At 39.8% G+C, this 16,885-nt stretch overlaps 1 protein-coding gene across 1 annotated transcript in view; it reads left to right on the top strand.

The window, feature by feature from the left end:
* Positions 1–13,995, top strand: part of APAF1 (apoptotic peptidase activating factor 1) — a 129,550-nt gene extending 115,555 nt beyond the window's left edge. Inside the window, exon 27 of the mRNA XM_049782865.1 lies at positions 13,399–13,995. Coding sequence (XP_049638822.1) covers positions 13,399–13,545 — 147 coding nt within the window. The 3' untranslated portion in view covers positions 13,546–13,995. The remainder of the gene's footprint in view (positions 1–13,398) is intronic.
* Positions 13,996–16,885: the final 2,890 nt, after the last annotated feature.

A 16,885-nucleotide genomic window follows, 5' to 3' on the forward strand; every position in this document is an offset into this window, starting at 1 on the left:
AGCCTCAGAAGCATGAGAGTTGGGCTTTCTGGTGCCGAGAGCCCCCTCTGGTTGGTACTGCTGAAATCACTCTAGGCTTATAATTATTTTTTTTTTTTTTTTTGGTTTTTGGGCCACACCCGGTGACGCTCAGGGGTTACTCCTGGCTATGCGCTCAGAAGTCGCTCCTGGCTTGGGGGACCATATGGGACGCCGGGGGATCGAACCGCGGTCCGTCTCCTAGGCTAGCGCAGGTAAGGCAGGCACCTTACCTCGAGCGCCACCGCCCGGCCCCTAGGCTTATAATTATTAGCAATAATACAAGAATACTTAATGGCTAACTTAACTTCTCGATACACATATATCCTATAAAACTTAAAACTTACTTAAAGTGGCAGCTATAACATAATAGTAAGTATAAATGGGCCTTGATCCCACATGCCTAAGTCTTTATCTCCCAGGCTTGTTATACTCGGGAGCCCTGAGAGCAGAACTTGCTTATCTTATCTCGAGCTGTGTGAGGCCTCTTTCTAACTGTCTGAGGCCTCTTTTCTCTGTGGCTCCCCGCACTTCTGGTAGGGGTTTCTGTTTGCAGGCTAGAATTCTTTTTTTTTTTTTAATTATCTTTATTTAAACACCGTGATTACAAATATAATTGTAGTTGTATGATTACAGTCATGTAAAGAACACCCCCCTTCACCAATGCAGTATTCCCACCACCAATTTCATTGAGAAACAATGATGCAAAGAGGACAAGGTGAAGTTACAGTGAAAGAACAATCACCCATAAACAGAGTTCTCAGAAGAAATCCCCTTGCTGACGCCTAAATATTGAACGTACAGTCAAAAAAAAATTAAGAAAAATAAGGCAGAACCCATGTACAATTACTTTGTCCACAAGTCCCCAGATTGTAGGACATTATAACATTTCTTAGCAGTACACAAAGCAATGTAAAGCCATGAGATTTATGTGACTCCTTAACTTTGAAGGCATAGTATTTTTATATATTCATGCACATACATATTAGTTTAAGTTAACATCAAAAGTTTAAGAGGTTTTTTTTGGGGGGGGTTATTCAAAAGGGCACAGTAAAAACGGTGTTAGAGTGGCAAATATTGTTTGCATAGGCCCACCAAAATATGGGGGTCATAGAAAGGAATAGCTTTGGTCTAAATACAAGGAGACCCTACCCCTGAAGTTTCCTGGCATAAGACCAACTCTAGGCTCCAAGCAAACTAGTTTATTCAATCCAAGTCATTGTCTGTAGTGCCAATACAGTTTTATTTTTCACGCAGTCCTATTGTTGGCATCAGATTTCTGTATTAAAGATCCTGGAATCTGCACATCCTACATTGATGTCAGGCTGGTGTGGAGTATCTTCTAGTTTCACCTCACAATTAAGGGGCAATACAGCAAGCCCTGTCTAGTAAGCAGGTCATTGTTCTTGTTAAGTCTTTTCAGTGTTAAGGGAAGTCTCTTTTGAGTAGATCCATGTCAGAGCAGCTGTAGGGTCTTCCCTGGTAGAGGATTATCTCCAGGTGATGTTATAGACAACCTTGGATGTTTCGTAGATGTCTTCCCTAGATCAGGGGTGAATGGAGAATGCCCATTCTTCTGAGGCCTGTGCCAGGTCATTGCCATGTCAATGTTCAGGGTGTAAAATCCCATTTGCAGGCTAGAATTCTAAAATGGGACAGTCTTTGAAAAAGAGAAGTTTAAAATATAAAAGACCTAAAAACATTTAAGAAATTTTCTTCATCATTAGCAATTGGAAAACATTAACCGGCAACACAATGACGATGCAAATGGAGTCAAGAAATTAACTTGAACTAATTTAATATGCAGGAGGTCCTTAAAAAAGTTTTTTCTTAGTTGAGCTTCGCTGGGCTTCTTCATTTCCACCTTCATCTTTTTCTTCATCATAGTGATGTCCAGACACTGGTGAGCTGGAGTGGACTCGCCAGGCTGGCCAAGTGGCTTTAGCTCTGCAGAACCCCAGGCCATCGCAGCTGCTGCGAGTCTGGGAGCTTAGAGCAGCTGTAGTTGTCTGGGCCTGAATCTGGGGTGGGGGCTGCTGTTCATCATCCTGCTGCCTGTCTGCCATGAATGAAGCTTTTTTCCAATCAGTTACCTCTATAAGTTTCTGCAAATTGGAAGGTGTGGTCCTCGGAAAAAGCATCTTTTGTAGAAGAAAGGTCAGGATTAGGCCTTGGGGAAGGTACTCCAAGTTTTCAACTCTGCTCCCTTCACTGCCAGCTGCCCCGCCTGAAGGCGTCTCCACCATGTTCAGATCAGGCACCACGTGCTCCAACATTCTGGGTTCTCCATTTTCGGTCCAATTAAAAAAAACCGTGACTGGCCATTATAGGGTCAGAATAGCGTCAAAGCACTCACCATCATTGCAGTCTTCTTGGGTCCTCAGGTCCTTTCCCTGTACGCGCTACCAATTGTTGTATAATATAAAATATAAAGTCCTAGTGTTGGGGGGAGGCTTTTCTCAGCACAGCGCCTGTAGCCCCTTTGGCCGGTAGGTCTGGAGGTGCAGGAGAACGGCGTAGAAATAATAACAAGCAGTTAGAGTTTCATTGGAGTCAGCTCGGTTTATTCCATGGCCCTAAACCTCCATGTGTATTTCCTCACATGGCTTCTATGCTAAGCTTTTTATGCAGCCTCTTTCAGTTGCCCTCTATGCATCCTTGCCTCTCTTCTCTCTCCTCCCTCAAGCCAGCCCTATTCTTTTCCTCCCAAACAGCAGCTCCTCCGTAGTGTGGATGGGTCTGACCATCCAGGTGGGATAAACAGGAACTTGGGAGAGGGGATACCACAGCTGAAGTTTTATCCTTGGTTTAGAGAAGAGGAAGCATGTGCAGGAAGGTTCTGATTAGTGAGGGTGTTTAATTTTTGTTGTTCTTGTTGTTCACACCCAGTGCTGCTCAGGGCTTACTCCTGGCTCTATACTTAGGAGTCATTCCTGGCAGTGCTTAGGGAGACCACATAGGATGATGGAGATGGAATCTAGGTTTTCCCTGTGCAAGGCAAGCAGCACCCCACCTGCTGTACTATTGCTATGACCCTGGTGTAAACTTATAAAAAGAAATTTGGTCATGGATGTTTACATAGTTTGAGAAGGGAAGATTCAGGAGAGTAAAGATTAAAGAAAGAAAACATTCTGTCCTATAGTTCATATTAGAAATAATTCAGTTGTCTGTGAATAGGTGTTTGAAGGGGTTGAATTTTAAATTTAATTTTTTTCAAAGTAGACTTCTGAACTCGACTATGTGGGTGCTGATTTGTGCCACATTACTTCACCTTCACTTTGTTTTTATTATTTTCTTTTATTATTTTTATTTTTTGGGTTACATTTAGTGGCACTTAGGGGTTACTCAATTTTAATTGTTTTTTGAATTACAAGTCTTTCAGTTATATTTAAGGTACATAGTGACTGAATTTAGACAATTCCCACCACCTGGGTTGACTTCCCTCCACCATTGTTCCCAGCATGCATCCCATACCTCCACCTTTTGCCTCCTGGACTGCAAGTGTTAACAGGTCCCTTTTGTGTATAGCTTGTTGTGGTTTGGGTGTCTTGATTCTATTTTGTTGACTTTGGGTTGGGTATTTAGGTCTGACCATTTTTTATTTATTTCCACTCACTTGGCCCCTGGGTACCATCCACTTTTTTTCTTTTTTAATTTTTAGGAAGACATAGAAATATGAGATGATTCATATGGTTGTTAAAAAAAAAGGTGGGAAAAAAGGGGAAGCTATATAAATAAAATTAATATATAATAAAGATAAATAAAATTAAAAGAAGTAAAAAAGAAAAGGAAGAAAAACGGGGCAGATGTGGAAAGTTTTTTTTAAATAGCTACAGTAAACATTGGGGAAATGAGCACTGTATTTGGAGTCTAATATGATAGAGCACTGAACTTTGAAATTAGGATATCCACCCTATAGCTTTAAGGACCTCTGTGTACAAAAAGGTTAAAAAATTATTTTATACATAATACAATCAAGGCACTAAAATATACTGGTAGTGAGCACTGCAGTGGGAGTCTCTGACTTCCAGTCATATTCTGCACCTGATTCTCGGCATGAACATTATTATAGGCCTTTGTAGTGAGAGGTTGATTGAACACCTGTTCAATCTAAACAGATGTTTCCATTGTTGCAGGTTTCTTTGTAGTCTAAAAGAGTAAAGACTTTGTATTTCTCCTCTTCCTGAAGGGGCATTTTTAAAAAATAAATTTTTTAATTAAGCCCCGTAGTTACAAATATGTTTGTAGTTGTGTTTCAGTCATCTGCTGTATATTACCCTTTACTGGTATAACTTTCCCACCACCAGTGTTCCCTATTTCCCTCCTCACTACCCCCTGGTTTTCTTCAGGACACACATTGTATTTCTCTCTCTCACAATCATTGTTATGGTAGCTGTTAGTGCAGTTAGTGTGCTCACTGTTCTTTGTGGTAACCTTCATATCATGGCTGGTCTTTCTTTTTTTTTTTTTTTTAATTTTTTTTTTTATTTAAACACCTTGATTACATACATGATTGTGTTTGGGTTTCAGTCATAAAAGGAACACCACCCATCACCAGTGCAACATTCCCATCACCCAAGTCCCAAATCTCCCTCCTCCCCACCCAACCCCCGCCTGTACCCTAAACAGGCTCTACATTTCCCTCATACATTCTCAATATTAGGACAGTTCAAAATGTAGTTATTTCTCTAACTAAACTCATCACTCTTTGTGGTGAGCTTCCTGAGGTGAGCTGGAACTTCCAGCTCTTTTCTCTTTTGTGTCTGAAAATTATTATTACAAGGGTGTCTTTCATTTTTCTTAAAACCCATAGATGAGTGAGACCATTCTGCGTTTTTCTCTCTCTCTCTGACTTATTTCACTCAGCATAATAGATTCCATGTACATCCATGTATAGGAAAATTTCATGACTTCATCTCTCCTGACAGCTGCATAATATTCCATTGTGTATATGTACCACAGTTTCTTTAGCCATTCGTCTGTTGAAGGGCATCTTGGTTGTTTCCAGAGTCTTGCTATGGTGAATAGAGCTGCAATGAATATAGGTGTAAGGAAGGGGTTTTTGTATTGTATTTTTGTGTTCCTACGGTATATTCCTAGGAGAGGTATAGCTGGATCGTATGGGAGCTCGATTTCCAGTTTTTGGAGGAATCTCCATATCGCTTTCCATAAAGGTTGAACTAGACAGCATTCCCACCAGCAGTGGATAAGAGTTCCTTTCTCTCCACATCCCCGCCAACACTGTTTATTCTCATTCTTTGTGATGTGTGCCATTCTCTGGGGTGTGAGGTGGTATCTCATCGTTGTTTTGATTTGCATCTCCCTGATGATTAGTGATGTGGAACATTTTTTCATGTGTCTTTTGGCCATGCGTATTTCTTCTTTGTCAAAGTGTCTGTTCATTTCTTCTCCCCATTTTTTGATGGGGTTAGATGTTTTTTTCTTGTAAAGTTCTGTCAGTGCCTTGTATATTTTGGAGATTAGCCCCTTATCTGATGGGTATTGGGTGAATAGTTTCTCCCACTCAGTGGGTGGCTCTTGTATCCTGGGCACTATTTCCTTTGAGGTGCAGAAGCTTCTCAGCTTAATATATTCCCATCTGTTAATCTCTGCTTTCACTTGCTTGGAGAGTGCAGTTTCCTCCTTGAAGATGCCTGTAATGTCCTGTAGTGTTTTGCCTATGTGCTGTTCTATATATCTTATGGTTTTGGGGCTGATATCGAGGTCTTTAATCCATTTGGATTTTACCTTTGTACATGATGTTAGCTGGGGGGTCTAAGTTTAATTTTTTGCAAGTGGCTATCCAATTGTGCCAACACCACTTGTTGAAGAGGCTTTCCCTGCTCCATTTAGGATTTCCTGCTCCTTTATCAAAAATTAGATGGTTGTATCTCTGGGGAACATTTTCTGAGTATTCAAGCCTATTCCACTGATCTGAGGACCTATCCTTATTCCAATACCATGCTGTTTTGATAACTGTTGCTTTGTAGTACAGTTTAAAGTTGGGAAAAGTAATTCCTCCCATATTCTTTTTCCCAATGATTGCTTTAGCTATTCGAGGGTGTTTATTGTTCCAAATGAATTTCAAAAGTGTCTGATCCACTTCTTTGAAGAATGTCATGGGTATCTTTAGAGGGATGGCATTAAATCTGTATAATGCCTTGGGGAGTATTGACATTTTGATGATGTTAATCCTGCCAATCCATGAGCAGGGTATGCGTTTCCATTTCCGTGTGTCCTCTCTTATTTCTTGGAGCAGAGTTTTATAGTTTTCTTTGTATAGGTCCTTCACATATTTAGTCAAGTTGATTCCAAGATATTTGAGTTTGTGTGGTACTATTGTGAATGGGGTTGTTTTCTTAATGTCCATTTCATCCTTATTACTATTGGTATATAGAAAGGCCATTGATTTTTGTGTGTTAATTTTGTAGCCTGCCACCTTGCTATATGAGTCTATTGTTTCTAGAAGCTTTTTGATAGAGTCTTTAGGGTTTTCTAAGTAGAGTATCATGTCATCTGCAAACAGTGAGAGCTTGACTTCTTCCTTTCCTATCTGGATTCCCTTGATATCCTTTTCTTGCCTAATCGCTATAGCAAGTACTTCCAGTGCTATGTTGAATAGGAGTGGTGAGAGAGGACAGCCTTGTCTTGTGCCAGAATTTAGAGGGAAGGCTTTCAGTTTTTCTCCATTGAGGATAATATTTGCCACTGGCTTGTGGTAGATGGCCTTCACTATATTGAGAAAGGTTCCCTCCATTCCCATCTTGCTGAGAGTTTTGATCAAGAATGGGTGTTGGACCTTATCAAATGCTTTCTCTGCATCTATTGATATGATCATGTGGTTTTTATTTTTCTTGTTATTGATGTTGTGTATTATGTTGATAGATTTACGGATGTTAAACCAGCCTTGCATTCCTGGGATGAAACCTACTTGATCGTAGTGGATGATCTTCTTAACGAGGCATTGAATCCTATTTGCCAGGATTTTGTTGAGGATCTTTGCATCTGCATTCATCAGTGATATTGGTCTGTAATTTTCTTTTTTGGTAGCGTCTCTGTCTGGTTTAGGTATCAAGGTGATGTTGGCTTCATAAAAGCTATTTGGAAGTGTTTCTGTTTGTTCAATTTCATGAAAGAGTCTTGCCAAGATTGGCAGTAGTTCCTCTTGGAAAGTTTGATAGAATTCATTAGTGAATCCATCTGGACCTGGGCTTTTGTTTTTCGGCAGACATTTGATTACTGTTTTAATTTCATCAATGGTGATGGGGGTGTTTAGATATGCTACATCCTCTTCCTTCAACCGTGGAAGATTATAAGAGTCCAAGAATTTATCCATTTCTTCCAGGTTCTCATTTATAGTGGCGTAGAGTTTTTCAAAGTAGTTTCTGATTACCCTTTGAATCTCTGTCATATCAGTAGTGATCTCTCCTTTTTCATTCCTGATACGAGTTATCAAGTTTCTCTCTCTCTCTTTCTTTGTTAGGTTTGCCAGTGGTCTATCAATCTTGTTTATTTTTTCAAAGAACCAACTTTTGCTTTCGTTGATCTTTCGGATTGTTTTTTGAGTTTCCACTTCGTTGATTTCTGCTCTCAGCTTTGTTATTTCCTTCTGTCTTCCTATTCTTGGGTCCTTTTGTTGAGCATTTTCTAGTTCTATTAGCTGTGTCATTAAGCTACTCAGGTAAGCTCCTTCTTCCTTCCTGATGTGTGCTTGCAAAGCTATAAATTTTCCTCTCAGTACTGCTTTTGCTGTGTCCCATAAGTTCTGAGAGTTTGTGTCTTTATTGTCATTTGTTTCCAGGAACCTTTTTATTTCCTCCTTGATTTCATCTCGGACCCACTGGTTATTGAGCATGAGGCTGTTTAACTTCCAGGTGTTAAAGTGTTTCTTCTGAGTCCCTTTGGAGTTCACAAATAATTTCAGAGCCTTGTGGTCAGCGAAGGTAGTCTGCAAAATTTCTATCCTCTTGATCTTATGGAGGTATGTTTTATGTGCCAGCATGTAGTCTATCCTGGAGAATGTCCCATGTACATTGGAGAAGAATGTGTATCCAGGTTTCTGGGGATGGAGTGTCCTATATATATCCACTAGGCCTCTTTCTTCCATTTCTCTCCTCAGGTCTAGTATATTCTTGTTGGGTTTCAGTCTGGTTGACCTGTCCAGTGTTGACAAAGCCGTGTTAAGGTCCCCCACAATTATTGTGTTGTTGTTGATATTATTTTTCAGATTTGTCAACAGTTGTATTAAATATTTTGCTGGCCCCTCATTCGGTGCATATATGTTTAGGAGAGTGAATTCTTCCTGCTCTACGTACCCCTTGATTAATATAAAATGTCCGTCTTTGTCCCTTACAACCTTCCTGAGTATAAAGTTTGCATTATCTGATATTAGTATGGCCACTCCAGCTTTTTTATGGGTGTTGTTTGCTTGGATAACTTTTCTCCAGCCTTTTATTTTGAGTCTATGTTTGTTCTGACTATTCAGGTGCGTTTCTTGTAGGCAGCAGAAGGTTGGATTGAGTTTTTTGATCCATTTAACCACTCTGTGTCTCTTAACTGGTGCATTTAGTCCATTGACGTTGAGAGAAAGAATTGTCCTGGGATTTAACGCCATCTTTATTTCAAAATTTGGTGTGTCTTTTGGGTAGTCTTGTCTTAGATTAGGTCTTTCAGTTTTTCTCTTAAGACTGGTTTTGTGTCTGTGAAGTTTCTGAGCTGTTTTTTGTCTGTGAAACCATGTATTCTTCCATCAAACCGGAAAGTGAGTTTTGCTGGGTATAGTATTCTGGGTGAAGCATTCATTTCATTCAGTCTTGTCACAATATCCCACCACTGCTTTCTGGCATTGAGCGTTTCTGGTGACAGGTCTGCTGTAAATCTCAGGGAAGCTTGCTTGAACATGATTTCCCCTTTTGATCTTTCTGTTTTCAGAATTCTGTCTCTATCTGTGGGATTTGTCATTGTGACTAGGATGTGTCTTGGGGTGGTTTTTCTGGGGTCTCTTTTGGTTGGTACTCTTCGGGCATGCAGGATTTGATCACATATATTCTTTAGCTCTGGAAGTTTCTCTTTAATGATGTTCTTGACCATTGATTCTTCCTGGAAATTTTCTTCCTGGGTCTCTGGGACTCCAATGATTCTTAAGTTGTTTCTGTTGATCTTATCATAGACTTCTATTTTCGTCTGTTCCCATTCTTTGACTAATTTTTCCATTGTCTGCTCATTTGCTTTAAGTTTTTTGTCCAATCTCTCCTGCTGTATGGAATTGTTATGTATCTCATCTTCCACAGCACCAAGTCTATTCTCAGCTTCTGATACCCTGTCCCAGAGCTTATCCATTTTGTCATTCACTTCGTTTACTGACTTTTTCAGTCCTGTTAGTTGACACGTTATTTCAGTTTGGAGTTTTGTCATTTCTGCCTTCATATTTTCTTGGTTCTTATTAGTGTTCTGTTCAACTCGATCCATGGTTTCTTGGAGTCTGTTGAGCACCTTCCATATTGCTAGTCTAAAGTCCTTATCTGAGAGGTTGATTAGTTGTTCAGTCATTATCTGGTCCTCAGAATTGTCATCTTCATTCTCTATGTCTGATGCTGGCCTGCGTTGTTTCCCCATTGTCACACTTGTATTGTGGGTTTTTCTACGTGTTGTGGTGGTATTCATTGTCTATATGATGTAGGCAGCACACTCCTCTGGCTCCTCCCTTTCTGGATGGGCTGACTTGCCTCTAAGGGAGGGGAGTCCTCCGTGTATGAAGCCTCACACTGGGTCAAATCTTAGGCCCGAGCATGCAACAGAGAAGACAGTCCAGAGAGAAATGTTTGCTTCTGTGATATAGCGCCGTTCTTAGTGTGATTTTTCCTTCTTGTTGCAATGGAGTTCTTTCCTTAGAAAGAGTGCACGGCCGCGTAGCGAAGCGGAGCGTCTGTGCTCCTCTGAGCCTCTTTTTGCCCCACTCGCAAGAGTTTCACGCAAGAGGACAGTAGACAGACATAGACAGGTCACACTCACAGTCTTTCACAGCTGAGCCCCACTGGGCCGGTGTACTTTCGCGGATTTTCCCCGCCTGGTGTCACACACAGGGAGCCAGCTTTTGCAAAGGTTAGCCGGTTTTTATGCTCTGAAGTCCCTCCCTGAAAATGGCGTCTGGGCGAGCGAGGTTTCTGGAGGCTCTTTTTGCCCCACTCGCAAGAGTTTCACGCAAGAGGACAGTAGACAGACATAGACAGGTCACACTCACAGTCTTTCACAGCTGAGCCCCACTGGGCCGGTGTACTTTTGCGGATTTTCCCCGCCTGGTGTCACACACAGGGAGCCAGCTTTTGCAAAGGTTAGCCGGTTTTTATGCTCTGAAGTCCCTCCCTGAAAATGGCGTCTGGGCGAGCCATGGCTGGTCTTTCTGTCGATTGTCTATCTCTGTTGTCTCTGTATATTCTTACCATACTGTCTTTTTTTTTTTTTAAATCCCATAGATTAGTGAGACTATTTTGCATCTCTCTCTCCCTCTGACTCATTTAATTCAGCATAACAGTCTTCATGTCCATCCACGTATAGGAAAATTTCATGACATCCTTTTTTCTGATGTCTGCATAGTATTTCATTGTGTGTATGTACCACAATTTCTTTAGCCACTCCTCTGTTGTTGGCCACCTGGGTTGTTTCCAGGTTCTTGCTATTGTAAATATTTGTGCTGTAATGAACATAGGAGTGTATGTGTATGCGTATTGTATTTTTTTTAATTTGGTATATCCCTAGCAGTGCTGTTGTTGGCTCATATGTGTGCCCAGTTTCCAGTTTTTTGAAGAATCTTCATATTGTTTCCCAGAAAAATGCACTACACAGCATTCCCACTAGCAGTGAATGAAAGTTCTTTTATCCCCATATCCATGCCACCACTTATTGTTCTTGTTCTTTGTGATGTGTGCCAGTGTCTGTGGTATGAGATGGTACCTCATTGTTGTTTTGATTTGCTTCAAAAATAATGATTAGTAATGTGGAGCGTTTTTTTCATGTGCCTTTCGGCCACCTGTATTTAGGAAATGTCTATTCACTTTCTCTCTCCATTTTTTGACGAGGTTATGTTTTTTCTTGTTAGTTTTGTCATATCTTAGATATAATATCTTAGATATAATATTAGATATTAGTTCCTTATATGATGGGTATTGGGTGAATAGTTTTCCCATTCTGTGGGTAGCCTTTGTATCTTAGTTACTGTTTCCTTTGAAGTGCAGAAGCTTCTTAGTTTAATGTAGTCCCATTTGTTTATCTCTGCTTCCACTTGTTTGGACAGTGGTTTTCCTCCTTGAAGATGCCTTTAGTTTCAATGTCATAAAGTGTCATAAATGTCATAAAGCCTACGTTTTCTTCTATGTACTTTATAGTTTTGGATCTGATATGAAGATCTTTAATCCAGTTTTATTTGACCTTTGTGCATGATGTTAGAGGTCTGAGTTTGCTTTTTTTGCATGTGGTTGACCAGGTGTCTTAACACCACTTGCTGCAGAGGCTTTACTTGCTCCTTTTTGCATTTTTCCCTTTATCAAAGATAAATTAATTGTATATCTGGGAGTCATTCTCTTGAGTACTCAAGTCTATTCAGTTGACCTAATGGTCTGTCTTTATTTCAATACTATGCTGTTTTCATGACTTGCTTTGTAGTACAACTTAAAGTTGGGGAAAGAAATGTCTCTCATATTCTCTTTCCTATTTTAGCTATTCTTGGCCATTTATTGTTCCAAATAAATTTCAGTGGTGTTTGATCCACTTAATTGTTCATTTAGTCCATTGACTTTGAGAAAATACCTGTTATGGTATTTAGTGTCATCTTTTAGTAGGAGTTTGGTGTTACTGTTGGTCTGTCTTAAAGTAGATCTTTCATTTTGCCATTTGGGTTGTTCTGAGTCTGGAAAGTTCCTGAACTGCTGTTTATCCATGAAGCTGTGTTTCCTTCCTTCAAACCTGTCTGGCTGGGTGAAATACTCTTGGCAAAGTATTAATTTAGTTGAGTTTTTTTTCTCTATATTCCACTACTGCCTTCTGGCATTGAGGGTTTCTTGTGACAAATCTGCTGGAAATCTTAAGGATGCTGAATGTAATTTTTTTTTTTGATCTTGCTGCCTTCAGTATTTCATTCCTATCTGTGGGATTCATCATTGTGACTAGGATATGTCTTGGGGTGCTTTACCTTGGATCTCTTTTAGCTGGCATGTAGAATTTATTTGCATGTACTACTCCTTAGCTCCAGAAATTTCTCTTCAATGATATCCGTGACTGTTGATTCTTCATGGGAATTTTCTTCCTGTGTCTCTGGGACTCTAATGATTTTTTATGTTGTTTCTGTTGAGTTTATCAAAGACTTCTATTTTCATCTGTTCACATTCTTTGAGGATTTTTTCCATTATCTCATTGTTTTTCTAAGTCTCTTCCAATCTCTTCTGTTGTATGGAATTGTTATGCATCTCTCATCTTCCAGCTCACTGACTCTGTCCTGAGTCAATGTTACTCTGTTGGAGAGGCTTTCCAGTGAGCTTTTTCATTTCATCTACCAAGTTTTTCAGTCCTGTTATTTCAATTGAATGTTTTCTCATTTCTACTTTTATATCCTCTTGATTGTATTTGTGATTTGTTCAGTTTATTCCATGCTTTCTTTGAGTTCTATGAGGATTCTCCATATTTCTTCTCTAAAGTTCTTATCTGAGAGGCAAAACAGTGGTTGGTACTTTTCCAGTCATCAGAGCTATCATCTTCATTCTCTAAGCATGGTGGAGGTCTGCATTGTTACCCCATTGTCACATGTAATATGCTGTTTTCTATGTGTTGTGCAGATGTTCATTGACTAGGAGAAGTTTATAGCTGTGCAGCAGAGTGGCTGTGCTCCTATGGCTCTCCAGGGTGGGGTTTGCTCACTTAGGGCAATGTGCTTTGGTGCAGACACTGGTGACGAGGGAGCAGGCTCCACTCTTTAGGGCAGGGTCTGCTCACCTGGGGCATTGTGTGCTCACCTGGGGTGATGTGCTTCCTGGGCACTTCTACTCTGCTCTTCCTGAAAGGGTATTTTGAAAGGAGAGAGGGTTAATCTTCTGTCTGCTCACTGAGAAAGCCATGTTAACAGGAAGATGGCTCAGTGCTGCAAAGGTGCTGATGGACAGAGGTAGCTTAGCTCTGGCCTGCTAAGAAGTAGTGAAGGGTCTCTCTGAGGCCCTTCAGGATAATTGCGAAAGGCTGACTAGGTTGATCCATACTATATTAGCATAAACCTTAAACTGCTTCCTAGGTTAGTTTCAGAGTGGGGAGGTGATTGAGCCAAGGATCTGGCTGCATAATAATTTTCCACTCAGTATAATGGCCAATCTAATCAGAATTTAATTTTTCTCTGAACAGTGGTGGAATGTTATCACTGGGGAATCCTTACAGACCTTCTACACAAATGGAACCAATCTGAAGAAAATTCATGTGTCCCCTGACTTCAAAACATATGTGACTGTGGACAATCTTGGAATTTTATATATTTTACAGATTTTGGAGTAAAAAGTTAAGCATTGATGTTGGTTGAACTCTTTTAAATTAGGGGGAAAATTCCAATGCAACTGTTGTTTCAACTTTCTATGAAGCTGTGAATTGTCTACAGTATTGCATTTATTACAAAAGTGTTTGTGATTGGGTAATATTAATGTCGATTTTCCTCAAATGAACATAGTGTTAATCTTGTTTTTAATAATCTTCATTATTATTGTTAACCATTTGTCCCGAAAATGAAAAATGTAAATATATACTTAGTAATATTGTTGGTAGCCTTCTCTCTTGATACATTCAGATTGGTTGACATATTAATGAGAATGATCTTCTGGGAATTTGTATTTCATTTCTTGTCATCATGCAGACTGTGCCTCAGGCGAGGGGTGACCTGCTTTTGGATCCACACTCATCCAATGTGTAGATAGTTTTCCCTGATACAATCTTTTTTTTTTTTTTTTGGTTTTTAGGCTATACCAGGTGATGCTCAGGGGTTATTCCTGGCTTTGTGCTCAGAAATCGCTCCTGGCCGGGGTATCAAACTGTGGTCCATCCTAGGTTAGCCATGTGCAAGGCAAAATGTCTTACCTCTTGCGCCACCCCTCCCAGATACAATCTTAGAGCTTAGTTATACTCCTTAAATTTGCATTTGTGCAGTGTATTTAAGGTTTCTCTTTGTGTTTACATTTTGCATCATTTACTCTCAATCTGTAAGAGGATTTAGATTTTAGAAGTTCTTTCTAGCAAAACGTGGGTAAGAGAAAGTCAGTTCTGTTGCTATGCTCTTTTTTCATGAGCTGATGGCAGCCCTCTGTTATAGCTGACTTTAGTTATTGGTATCTCAGTTGGGCATTATTCTGGTCTGCTTTTTTTACACCAGACCTCCAAGCTTTCTTTTTTAGGTGCCAGGGATCAAACTCAGGGCCTCACTTATATGAAGCATGTACTCTATTGAATTATTTGACTTGCCCTGAACTTGATCCTCCTTAATCTTTACTTTTTTCTTCCTTTTTCTCTTCCTTCCTTTCCTTTCTATTCTTCCCCTCCCTTCCCTTTTCGTACCATTTCCTCCCTTTTCTCTCCTCCCCTCCCTGCTCTTTTCTTTTCTGCTCCTCTCCTCACAAATGCTCCAGTAATAAGTTGTTTATCTGTTTGTTTTTTTGGGGGGGCTACACCTGGCAGCACTCAGGGGTTACTCATGGTTCTGTGCTCAGAAATCGCTCCTGGCTCGGGAGACCATATGGGATGCCGGGGATCGAACCCAGGTCCATCCTGGGTCAGCCGCATGCAAGGCAAACACCCTTCTGCTGTGCTGCCACTTCAGCCCCACCAGTAATAAGTTTTAACAATAGAATATCCTAAGACAAAATAAAATTTTTATTACTTTATTTAAATTTAACATTGCCAATGTTATAGTGAATTTCAAGAAAATATGTTCCGATTTTCAACAGTCAATGTGACTCTAGAAGGTGCCATCTTCATTCTTTCTCTCCACTGCCCCTTAGCTCACTCTCCTCCCTCTTTCCTTTCCACTAAGGATTATCAGGAAAGATAGCATTTGGTAGGGGAAACTCCACATCATTATTAACTCACATGTGGGTTGTTTGTGAGTGAGCGAGTGAGACAGAAAGCTGGCTTTTTCTTACCTAATTAGGCATTTATATGTAGTTGAAATATATATCTATAAGCATTTTCCATAAATATATTGTTAAAGAAATAAAGCTAATTTAGTAATATGTGTAGTTCTCATATAAAAAGCAAAAATTCAAAAGTGTTTTGCAGTAGGAACCAAATCAAATTGGTATTAATGTTCACAGTATATAAATAATGGACCAGTTTCTAGTATAAGTGCATATGAATAGATGTGCAGTAGTTAGGGGGATGTAGACCACTCTGGATATATTTTAGATACGTTTAGCATTTGAAGAAACCATAAGTAGAGTGAGGAAGGGAAAAGGGGTTGTTTTTTGGGGGGAGGGTGGTCATACCTGGCAGTGCTCAGGGGTCACTCTTGGCTTTGAGCTCAGAAATCACTCCTGGCAGGCTTGGGGAAACATATGGGATGCCAGGATTCGAACACTATCTGTTCTGAATCGGCTGCATGAAAGGCAAATGCCCTACTGCTGTGCTATCTCTCTGGCCCTGTTAAGGAGCTTTTAAAAAAATTTTGTTTTTGTTTACAGGTTTACTGTGATTTAAGAAAATGTGAAAATCTTAATTTTTATAAAAAGACTTCTGTGAATGTTTATGTTCTGCTCTGAGTATCGAACTCATAGTTTGACTGTTATGTAATTTTTAGAGCTCAGCTCACATATAAGGTAGAGTAGGAATCAGTGACTCCAGAATTAGACACCACTTGGTTGTTAAAATGCAACATTAGACATCAGCTTTCACAAACTTGATTGGCCTTTGTCATAAATGTAAATTAGAAAGAAGACAGCAGCTTTGAGGACATGACTCCACAACCTGCCAACCTGCCAGCTTGTTGCCAATAAGGCTCTTAACACTCCTCCCGTTCCCCCAAAAAGGCAAATTAAAAATAAGAATGGGGAGAAAGACAGGGTGAAAGAAGAGAAGCCAGCTCTAGGACTTGTTTTGGATGGCAGATGAGCGCCTTTTAAGAGTTTTCCTTGCTTGCTTTTATATTGGATATTGCATTGTTTTTTGTTTATACTAAGCCCTCACGCATTGTATGTATTTTATGTGTTTTGAGAACTGTTGGTTTCATATTATTTATGATGCAAATTACATGATTTTTTATGTTTTTACATTTTCAAACATGAATGAAAATTTTTATAAAATTAAAAATTTAAAGATATTTTTAAAAAGTCTCATTGTTTCATTTTTTTATTTATGCTTTATTGATTGATTACAAGAAACATGAAGTATTCTTCAAACCAAGCCATTAACCTTTCCACTAAAGTTTTGTCTAATTTTGTATGAAGTTGATTCACTCCAAATATTCTGAACCCCAGGATGTCTGGTGATTGCTGCCCAGTACGGCTGAGGTAGAGAAGATCTGATATAAAGAGAATTCACTTACTCCTTCGATAGACTTGTTTACACCTTCAGTAAATTCTTATAGCTATTTACCATGTACCTGCCATCTTTGTGGTCATCGTAGGTGAGCTCATCAGTGTACTTTCCTAGCATTAGGGGCCTATGCCGAGGTAGATGGGTGGTACAATCTCAAGTAGGTATTGGTTGGTATGTATCCATGGAGAGAGTGAAAGTTTTCATTTTAGAAGGTTCTGCTTTCTGAGAAGATACCACTTGAGTTTATACCTGAAAGATGAGGGGGAAAGCCAGCTTGTAGAATTGTCAAGTGAGAGTTTAGTATAGACTTTGGAAAGTG

Source organism: Suncus etruscus, chromosome 11 (genome assembly GCF_024139225.1).
Source record: "Suncus etruscus isolate mSunEtr1 chromosome 11, mSunEtr1.pri.cur, whole genome shotgun sequence".
NCBI lineage: Eukaryota > Metazoa > Chordata > Mammalia > Eulipotyphla > Soricidae > Suncus > Suncus etruscus.